The following is an 11,719-nucleotide window of genomic DNA, read 5'->3' as shown; positions in this document are numbered from 1 at the left end:
TTACTTTATTATACTATACCTTGAAGATGGTTACTTATACAGCACAGAACAAAATAAATGTGTACACTTCCATGCTATGTAGCATGAAATAGAAACTTATGCAACTTTCATGGAAGTGTATGAGTTTCTTTTATAGCCTGTGTTCTATAGGCAAGGAACTTCAAGCCCAAGATAGGAAGTTATGACAATAAAGAAGGAACTAAAGGTCGCTCAGCCATGAGGAAGTTAGTCAACTAAACAGATGATACAGTAACCACAGACACACACAGCCTACTACCCACCCATATTTAATGGGGAGTGTTCAAAGTCAGATTAGTAGCTGACGCACACACCTATTGTGCATTACATTCCCATGTAAATGATTATCTGTAAGTCCCAGGGAGAGGACAAACTTTGCAGGAGGCTCAACAAAACACCGCTGACCAGCCATATCACCTCTTACTGTACTACAAACATCCTTCTGTCCTCTGAAGATGTCCAGCTCTCAAACAACCACCACTAACGGGGCGGTGGTATTCACCCATGTCTACCCCTATGGGAACGGGATGGAGGTCGCAGGGGTCGCTTCTGCTCCTCACTGTCTGGGACAGACGGTCTCTTCAGTGCTGGGAAGTTTCCGGGCAGGGCATCCAAAAGCGCTGGGAGTAAGAATTTATGTTTTACATCATTTGAAAATGATTTTTCATTTTGGTTGAACAAAGAGAAAAATGAATTTTCTGCTTTGTTTTTCTCTCACAGACCATACAGATCATGATTGGTTTGATGATGCTGTTGACAGGAATCGTGGTGACTGCCGGACCACAAGTAGACAATATTGGAGTATTTAGTGGAATATTTGTCTGGGGATCTATCATTGTGAGTGAGCTGCTCTGTCTAATAATCATTTCTTACATTTCCTGTCTGTCGTGATGCAAACAAAACATCCTAATAATTGAATCGTCATATTTTGAAAAGAAATGCATTAAAAACAATACAGTATGTGGAATTTTTTTAAATATATAAAATCTTGAATGTATAATGAATGACTTAACAAATGACTTTTATCAATGTATATGTATTTGGCTAGGCCTGTGCCATTCATACACTCATGCATTTCAGTTTCTGTTGACTTCTATGTGGGAGTAATTAAACTTGATTTTGAATTTTGGTCATACTGTAGAAATATTTTTGTCCCACATGGTACCCTACTCCCTATACAGTGCACTACTTTTGTAGTGTACTATGTAGAGAATAGGGTGCCATTTGGTATGTAGGCTTGTATAATCTCTTCCCTGTTCCTTCTCAGTATGTAGTTGCAGGCTCTCTAACTGTTGCTGCTGACAACAAACTGAACAAATGTCTGGTCAGTATCAACTATTTTTGCCTCAATAAAGTTTAGGCTTTTGATTTATATAGTTCCACTCTATTTAAAAACATAGAATCTACTTCACATATAGGCACTCATGTTTTCATTCAAACTGTTTGTTTTCCTCCCACAACACAAGCAGTGGGGTGGGCACTGACGATTCAGCAACTGCGAATTGCCCCTTTAATAAAGACTTGCAATAATGATTGTCAACACACTGTATTTTATATTGCATTTCATTCTTCACAACCAATCATTCATTCCCATGTTCTCTTTCTGCTCTCTGTCCCTTAGGTAAAAGGCTCCCTTGGAATGAATGTTGTCGCCGCAGTTACTGCTCTTACTGGCACCATTCTGCATTCTTTAGACAGTGCTGGGATCCTCTTGTACTACTGTGACTATCCAGGCAATCCTTCATACTACCCTCCATCCTATGTCTACTACCCTACGTCCTCTGTCTGTCAACAGTATCGGGTATATACCAAATGCTTATTCCTTTGGTCAGGAGATATTTGTAAATCGGTAAAGGGGTATTTATCATCTATAATCGTATTACTAGACTAATGTACGTAGTGTTTAATGTTTTTTATTTGTTTAAATTATACTCCATTTGGAGCAGATATGTGATATCTCGAACATGCAAGCAATAGTGAATTAGATGCTATTGAGTTGCTATATAGATGCTATGCTATATAGATGCTATTACTTATACTTCTTGTTAGCCCACAGTGAAACAGGAGTCAAAGTTTAATTGTACATAATTGCTCCAAATGGAGGTGTAGTCTAGTTAAATGCTGTTTCCTGTTCTTATCTGTCTAAAGGTCAGGTCCCAGGGAATATCAGGTGTTTTGGCTGTTTTCTCCATGCTGGAGTTTATAGTGTCCATCTGTGTCTCGTCATTCGCCTGCATAGCTGTCTGCCTGTGCTGCCGTTCCACCCCTGAGGTGAGTCTTTGGACATAGATTTCTGTCAAAATGTTGTCCAACATTTAGACAGAAATCTAGTTCCATATACAGTGTGGTCTGAAATTATTGACACCCTTGATAAAAATGAGCAAAAATGACTGTTTAAAATAAATAATACAATACTGAGATGCATCGTATGTGCCCAAAAATGTGTATTAATACAATTGCTCAGAGAAAGTGTTTTTGCTTAACAAGTAGTATTTTTTTTATTTCAAACAGGTATGGGTCAATATTAATGACACCCCTGTTTTCAATACCTCACTGTGCAAGGATAACAGCACTGACACATTTTCTAAAATGTTTTATGATTTGGAGACCCCATTGGGAGGGATCTTAGACCATTCATCCATACAGAATACTTCCAGATCATTGACATCCTTTGTCTGCACTTATTTAATGTTTTTTTCTTCTGCTTAATGTATTCTTATTTCAACACCAAACCCACCACTGGTGTGTGTGGCGAAAGAGCTCTTTGTTCATGTCATCTGATCAAATCACAGGGTTCAATCCAAGTGCCAATGCCGTTTAGCAAACTCCAGGCGTTTACATTTGTTGGATGACATGAAAATAGCTCATTGACCACACACACCAGTGGTGAGTTTGGCATCGAAATGGGAACGCAAGAGCAGAAAATATCACCATACCTACTGTAAAATATGGTGGTGGATCTTTGATGTTATTGGGCTAATTTTCTTCCACTGGTCCTGGGCCCCTTGTTAAGGTCAAGTGCATCATGAACTTTACCCAGTGTAAGAGCCAATTTGGGTGTGTCTTATATTATGGTATTTTTTAGGCAATTACACTCCCGACCACTAGGGGAAGACAAATGGTGGTAAACACACATCAGGTGATCTATAAAGACACAGGTGTTTGAACGTATGGTGTGTGTGGATGGTGAGAGAGCTTACAGTTTCTACCGAAATCAAATCAGAAATTTGATGCACAGACTTGTTGAAAAGATGGCATCCTATGACGGTGCCACGTTGAAAGTCACTGAGCTCTTCAGTAAGGCCATTTTACTGCCAATGTTTGTCTATGGAGATTGCATGGCTGTGTGCTCGATTTTATACACCTGACAGCAACGGGTATGGCTGAAATAGCCGAATCCACTAATTTGAAGGGGTGTCCACATACTTTTGTGTATATATAGTGTATGTTCTGGCAACTGTAAGAGCACTGAGCAGTCATGACACCTGTATATTCGATAATGAATTACTAGAAATGGACTTAAAATTGACATGTCTGTCTTTTAGCAAGTGTTCATCATTGGGAATCAAATACCGGTACCTCATGGCAGCATGACTCCAAGCAACGCACCTTACCCTCCTCAGAACAACTACGAGGTATGACATCTTTTGGAGGTTGAACTGCAAGGTCGCCATATCAAATAGGCTGCTCGTTATCTAAAATTTGAATTAAAAAGATCTCCCCAGAGTCGTAGTTACTGAGTTTCTGGGGTAATTTTTTACATTTCCACTGCGAAAACTTTCATTTCAAATTGTGTAATCACCAAAACATTGGTCACTGTATGAAATTCTGTGGGTCCGTACTTGCGAACATTAGAAAACGTTTGAGTTGAAGTTTAAGCGTCGTCCAATTAAAATGGTTGACGTCGTTGCACGTGATAGAACCAGTGTGTATAAACCCTGTATGACTGACAGGGGTTGCTGTATTGAAGCCACCACACAGCCATCTTGGCTTTCCTCCTCCAATGTAAATAAGATTATGTAAGCTATCGAAATGCTTTTATTAATGTCTACATTTGTTTTTGACATGTTTATTCTATTACAGACACCTTAATGCATACTTTCACATTATATTATGTGAGCTAAACTTCAAAGCTCTCAATGGCTAATACAATCCAGGGTTTATATACATCATTAGAACACTTTTCCATCACCTTAAAAACAGTCAAACAGAACCATCTGCTAATCAAAGTTACTAAAACACAACAATTTTCAACTAAACGATTAGCCCCTGGTGATTTTTGCCATTTGTGACTTTATAATTTGAACCTAACCATAGCTCTTGAGAACCCAAGCCGATACAGCCATAGGGTTCTAATTTGAACAGTTAACCACAGCAGGGCCAACATGTTAAACTTTCCCGATGCTCTGTCTAACCGTTAATAATCACTGCGTGCAATACGGTTTTGGAAAATTCTACTTTCATATCACCCCAAAATGATTTTACAAATACAAAAGACACACTTACTCTGCGCTGTTTTAACACAGATTCCCACGGAGGTGTTTTGCATTGCACTTCCTGAGCTAATGGAAACTCGGAAGGAAAGAAAGAAACCTTTCACCTTTGTTATTTCCTTCCCTATATCTGTCTGTCCCCCAGCTCTGTTTCCCGTTTTCACATTAATGTTTGTATGTCGTTTTGTTACCTGTGTGCTGTTCCTGTCTTGTTCCTTGTCTGTTCCTCTTTAAATGTTTGACACCCCGTACCTGCTTCTCGACTCCAGCGTCGGTCCTTAAATTATTATTAAAATATTAATGTGGTACTGACTCAACTAAATGAGAAGTCACACAACTCTACTTTTTTAAGTTGTGATTTTATCCCCCAGCATGCTCTACTGCATGTAGATATTTGGGGGAGGAATAAAAAAAAAAAAAATGCATATACCTTGACTGAATGATTGATTCATCTTGTGCTACACAAAGATAAATAACATAACACATTTTCTAAACTAATCCAATCATTTAGTTAGATTTTTTGCTTCCATTACTGAAATGGTTGTTCCGGTTTATTAAATGGCTTAGGTTGTCTCCTAACCCTGGCAGTAGTTATTCATTCAGGTTGCAGGTGATTCAAATGTTAAACTGTTGGATATTGTAACTCTGTAACATCACATTGCAAGCCAGCATAATCTGATTAGCAGGTAGGGTGGCAAATTTCTGGTAAATTTCCCAGGTTTTCCAGAAATCTCAGTTGCAATTTGGGAATGTTACTGGAAATGTGCAACCTTACTTGCAGGCCTCATGTGGTCTGTAAACCATGCATTTCAGGCCACTGAAATAGGGTAAAGATAGGCCTCAAAATAAGGCCTTGTGTGTTTTCATGAAGTTTAAATATAATGATAACATTTGCCTAGCAACTCACAGGTGAAGGCCACAGAGTGAGAGTGAAAAATGTAACAACCACATCTCTGTCACTAACAAATACAGTTATGGGTGGTAACTCTACAATTCACTTGAAAAGGCACACTGGGAAGGCTTAGTGGGGGGGGGGGGGGGGGGGGTTACTCAGAATTTTCAAGTTGACATAACTCAAATCTGGTCCCACTACAGGGTCCAGATTTGAGTAATGACAACAAAATCACCAAGTAACTCTGGAATATTAAGTGCAACAGGTTTCTTAAAATAAAATAGCAATGACAGCACATTGGGGTTTACAGTTTGTGTTACACAAAAAACCTCAGTGGAAATGTGTGGTAAAACAGAAAACAGTAAGTGTATCTTTTTGTATTTCTACGGTTATTTTTGGATGACAATTTAACTGAGTGTTCATGGTATCCAAAACCACATCGCAATCAAGAATCAATGGTTTGTAGATGGAGCATTTTACACTTGACCAAATCACCTCAGCTATTCAAAAGGGACATGGAATGACTCCAATGTACAGAAATGTTTTTTTTACATTTATTTAACCTTTATTTAACTAGGCAAGTCAGTTAAGAATAAATTCTTATTTACAATGACGGCCTACACCAGCCAAACCCGGACGACGCTGGGCCAATTGTGCGCCGCCCTATGGGACTCCCAATCACGGCCAGTTGTGGTACAGCTGGATTCGAACCGGGGTGTGCTGTAGTCTAACACTGAGATGCAGTGCCTTAGACCGCTGCGCCACTCGGGAGCCCAAAAGGGCTAACCAAACCTATGACCTGACCCATCACATTATGTGTTACTTCCCCCCGTTTGCAAGAAGTGATATCCCAAAAAGCACTCAAACTATACAATCCAAATGGCTCCTATCCTCCCACGCCATGCTTTCTGGGTACCAGATGGCACTGCAGTGGATAGCAAACATTTTACGGGCTACTGACCAATTCTACTATTATTGTGTTTTATTTTTTTTACATTGATGGTAACTTTTGCTGTACATAATGTCTCCGTCATTTCCTATGACTGAAAACAGCTTCTGGACATCAGATCATAGATCACTAACCTTGAGTTGGATGGCAATTTCTACTTCAACAAGTGGGCAGCTCTGGACGTTCTGCTTACTCCAGACCAGGCCCCGGGACTCAAGAGGAAGTGACGGCACAAGAGAAGCCAAACGAGCCGGCATCCTGACAAGACTATGTTGGCAAGAAAATAAACCGCCCCTAACCTCTGTTCTATATCTGACCATAACTCTATCCTTCTGATTCCTGCTTACAAGCAAAAACTCAAACAGGAAGTACCAGTGAAGAGCTTAATACGAAAGTGGTCCGATGAAGCGGATGCTAAGCTACAAGACGAGCTAGCACAGACTGGAATAGGTTCCGGAATTCATCAAACTTCTCAATGTTAATCACATCAGTTACCGGCTTCATTAATAAGAGCATTGACAATGTTGTCCCCACAGTGACTGTACGTACATATACCAACCAGAAGCCATGGATTACAGGCAACATCCATACTGAGCTAAAGGCTAGAGCTACCACTTTCAAGGAGCGGGACACTAACCCGGACGCTTTTAAGAAATCCTGCTACCACCTCCTCAAGTCATCAAACAGGCAAACCATCAATACAGGACTGATTGAATCTTACTACGCTCTGCAGGGCTTGCAAACTATCATGGACTACAAAGGGACACCCAGCCGCCGAAACCCAAGCTAACCTGTCTAAATGACTATTGCCCCTTAGCACTCATATCTGTAGCCATGAGATGCTTTGAAAAGCGAGCCATGTCTCAAATCAACACCATCATCCCAGACACCCTGGACCCACTCCAATTTGCATACCGTCCCAACAGATCCACAGATGCCGCAATCTCTATTCAACACCATAGTGCACTACAATCTCAGGTCCCTGGGACTGAACACCTCCCTCTGCAACTGGATCCTGGACTTCCAGACGGGCCGCCCCAGGTGGTGAGGGTAGGGAACAACACATCCGCCATGCTCACTCTCAACACGGGGGCCCCTCAGGGGTGTGTACTTAGTCCCCTCTGTGCTCCCTGTTCACCCACAACTGTGTGGCCACGCACAACTCCAACACCATCATCACGTTTGCTGACGACACAACGGTGGTAGGCCTGATCACTGACAACGATGAAACAGCCTATAAGGAGAAGATCAGTGACCTGGCAGGACCTCTATACCAGGCGGTGGTAGAAGAAGGCCTTAAACATATTCAGACTGCAGCCACCCAGGTCATAAACTGTTCTTTCTGTTACCACATGGCAAGCGGTACGGATGCATTATATCTGGAACCAACAGGACCCTGAACGGCTTCAACCCCCAAGCTATAAGACTGCTAAATAGTTAACCAAATAGCTACCCAAACTATCTGCATTGACCCCCTTTTTCACAAACTCTTTTGACTCATCACATACGCTACTGCTACTGCTTATTATCTATTGTGTTGCCTGGTCCACTTTACCCCTACCTATATGCACATATCTACCTCAATTACCTCGTACCCCTGAACATCGACTCTGTGCAGGATACGGGTACCCCGTGTATATAGCCATGTTAGCATTACTCATTGTGTATTTATTCCTTGTTTTATTATTTTTCAAAACCTTTTCTATTTTTCTCTCTGCATTGCTGGGAAGGACCCGTAAATAAGCATTTCACTGTTAGTCTACACCTGTTGTTTACGAAGCATGTATCAAATCAAATTAGCTTTGATTCTGTCCCTAACACTAAAAATACAAAATTAATAATATAACGAAATATAAATGTTAATTCAACGTAAACTAAATTAAAACGAACAAAATTGTTCTGAAAACCTAACTGACACTAAATTCAAAATAAACATTGAAAACAAATACATGTAATTTAAAACGTAACTATATAATAACCTTGCAAGGATGTGATGATCATGCATTATTGGCACTCTACGGGCTCAACCCAGTAAGTAATCAGTTTAATTTAAAGATACTGAGCATGTGCACTGTTGCTTTTTTGTTAACATCTCTTTATTGTAGAATTTCTATCGGGATGCAACCCAAACGGCTTCCTAATCCCTATATAGTGCACTACTTTGGCCCAGTATACTATACAGGGTATATGGTGCAGGCTTTGGTCATAAGTAGAGCACTATATATTGGGAATAGGGTGCCATTTGGAACATAACTATACAGTAGTTAAGGTCATATATGTACTGTGTTGTTTCTACAGACTGGGAACTACCCAAAGGGTCCTGAGGGAGGCGATATGGGTACAGGGTTTCAACAGAACCACCTGCCTCCTCAATACACTCCTCTCATCCCTTGAGAATTGGGCCTCCGTGAATACATTGTTCTTTTTCTTGTTGAAATTGTGTTCTCTGGGCCTATTTTTCTGCTCCAAGCCAGGCAACGGTTAGCACCACATTACTGATCTGAATAATTTGACAGTTTAATATTGATAGTGTATTGTAATGCAATGTTTCAGTATAATGTTTAGGTTACTATATGGTTGATTTTATAACTTCATGTTTTTGTCATTTCTATCTTTCTTTAATTGATATAATTTCATCATCATTTCTGATATAAAAGTATAATAGATTTATCAACTAAAATCAACCACTGCTATATGACATATGATGCATCCTTTTTAATAACACACAAATGCATATTTAACTTAATGTCTTGAAACAATAAAACTGACAGAATTTTGTTTTTTGTTTGAAGTCACTTTTATCTTCTATACAATGTAATTAATGACATTCATATTTCGGGTAAATATTGATCTTTAAACTAATGCTAGACCTAAATACATGTGGTTGAAGGGTCTGAAAACATCCTTATAAGGAGGGAGTGGTGCGTGGATGTTTACATTGGGCATTAGCCTATATCCTTTCTATCTTGAGTTTGTGCAACATTAAAGTTCATGAACAGTCAAAACCATGTGTCAGGGTTGTGTGCAGAGAAGTAGCGGAGTCAAGCGCAGGACACAGGTGTTGAGCGAAACCACAGCGTTTACTCAAATATTCAGCAAAAATTCCTCAAAAGGAATAATAACAAACACACACGTAATAACAACAACCACTAACGCAACAAACAATCACGGACAAAACAGAAATGAATGCCAGAGGGTTAAATAGGGAACATGATAGGGGAATTGAAACCAGGTGTGTGTAATACAGACATAACAAAACGAAACTGAAAAATGGATCGATGGTGACTAGAAAGCCGGTGACGTCGACCGCCGAACACCACCCGAACAAGGAGAAGGGCCGACTTCGGCGGAAGTCGTGACACCATGTGTTTCATGAAATGTTATGATCTTTTAAGAAACCAAAGTATGATGACCAAAGTATGAAAAATGACTGTTGCTTCTACAGTGCCGTGAAAAAGTATTTGCTCCCTTTCTGATTTTCACTATTTTTGCATATTGTTATATCGAATGTTATCAGATCTTCAACCAAAGTCAACTATTAGATAAAGAGAATCTGAGTTTACCCCAAAAATATACACAAAAAAATATACACCAAAATATACACAACACTCCCTTCACAGAACAGTGCAAACTGGCTCTAACCAGAACAGAAAGAGGAGTGGGAGGCCTCGGTGCACAACTAAGCAAGAGGACAAGTACATTAGCGTGTCTAGTTTGAGAAACGGACGTCTCACAAGTCCTCAACTGGCAGCTTCATTAAATAGTTGCAGCAAAACACCAGTCTCAATGTCAACAGTGACGAGGTGACTCCGGGATGCTTTTGTAGGTAAACTTTTGAAGGGTAGGGTACTTGAGCTTGTACCTTTAAAAGGGAATACACCTCAGCAATTTATTTTAAAAAATTACCAGAAAGGTGAGTTCCAGACCTTAATAAAATTATGCAGCATTACCAGTTTGTTTATGGTCATCTCATGAAAAAATAATAATGTTTTGGTATGTCTATTTAGGCGGAAATCTAAATGTTGCCCTATCATTCAAACACATTTAAAATACTGAAACTATACTGGAACAATTATCATTGACTCCAAAACAAACTAAAATATGTTCAGATTTATGTTCAGTTCTAGGTTTTTTTCTCCACATTTTGGGCAAAAATCGAATGGGGTTTTCTCGTTTTTTTCGAATGGAGTTTAAGCTTCTGAACCTGGCAGGTCACACTAATTTAAAGGTTGACTAAGCGTGATGTTGCAGCACCACAGATTGAGATGAGACGCAAGACATTGTTCTCACACAGAGTATCCGAGCATGTGCACAGGTGCGCTTCACACTGCTTCAACGTGGTAGCTACCGGATCAAAAGAGTGGAGAAGTTTAGTCTCGCCTTCAACGCTACTGGTTGTTGCGGAAATGTACCTAATACATCTCAGTGGAGGCTGCTGAGGGGAGGATGACTCATAATAATTTCCCGGAACGGAGCAAATGGAATGGCATCAAAAACATGGAGACCATTCCTCTCCAGCCATTGCCACGAACCCTTCCTCACCAATTAAGGTGCCACCAACCTCCTGTGCTATAACTGTTTACTTTGTGCATCTACGTCATCTCGCGGAATCTACGTTTAAACCTAACCTATGACCTGACCCATCGCCTTATGCTGTGTCAGAGTTATCGGAACCTCCTAGAAATTCCACTTGAAGTCGGAATTACAAGTGGCAAACTCTGATAAAATGATGAAATGTTGATGTTTCTCCACTGACCTTTTACCCACTTTCAACCAAAAGATTACAACAAATACGTTTTTGACATACTGTCAATGTTAAGCAAGCTAACTGACATTATAATGAAGAATTGTTCAGACTTCAAAAGCACTTGAACACAATCATGTCGGACGACCCCATCCCAAATCAGGAAGGACTGGAAAAGATTTAGACTCCAGCCACCTAACCTCAATGCTTTCTGTGGTGGTGAGGCAGCCAGCGGGAATATACGGAGCGCAGGTGTTGGTAATGTTCTTTAGTTGCGCCGTGATTAGCTCAACGTAACTGCCAAGTCTAAGGGTAGAGTTGGAAAATTCAAGCCCCTTGGGTTCTGCCATAGAGTTACACTAGAAGTGCCCATCCAAGGAGGTCTCAAGGTCATTTGCCACAGATAAAAGGATGTCAAATTACGTTATATCTACAGCATTGATTGGACTGATCATGTCAAAATCATACTTTCAAAATCTTAGCTAGCAGTCATCATCATGAATCAAGTCGACAATCTACTGGCAAATACTGTTAATCCTTGCCATATGAAGAGAAATTATAGCTTAAACGTATCGGTGCTCAACGGCCATTGGATATAAACATTTCACAACAAGTTGGAAATC

General features: G+C 40.1%; 1 protein-coding gene across 1 annotated transcript; it reads left to right on the top strand.

Annotated features, from left to right (window-relative positions):
* Nucleotides 1–385: 385 nt before the first annotated feature.
* On the top strand, nucleotides 386–8,898 carry LOC120044457 (membrane-spanning 4-domains subfamily A member 4A-like). Its single transcript, XM_038989108.1, has 7 exons — nucleotides 386–644; nucleotides 739–855; nucleotides 1,286–1,342; nucleotides 1,640–1,819; nucleotides 2,167–2,289; nucleotides 3,564–3,653; nucleotides 8,651–8,898. Exons 1-7 carry the CDS (start codon nucleotides 474–476, stop codon nucleotides 8,744–8,746), a joined length of 834 nt encoding a protein of 277 aa, XP_038845036.1. The 5' UTR covers nucleotides 386–473; the 3' UTR covers nucleotides 8,747–8,898.
* The last annotated feature ends 2,821 nt before the right edge of the window (nucleotides 8,899–11,719 follow it).

This window comes from Salvelinus namaycush, chromosome 3, assembly GCF_016432855.1.
Source record: "Salvelinus namaycush isolate Seneca chromosome 3, SaNama_1.0, whole genome shotgun sequence".
NCBI lineage: Eukaryota > Metazoa > Chordata > Actinopteri > Salmoniformes > Salmonidae > Salvelinus > Salvelinus namaycush.
Note: the sequence above shows the minus strand (reverse complement) of the source record. Positions and strands in the feature narration are given on the sequence as shown.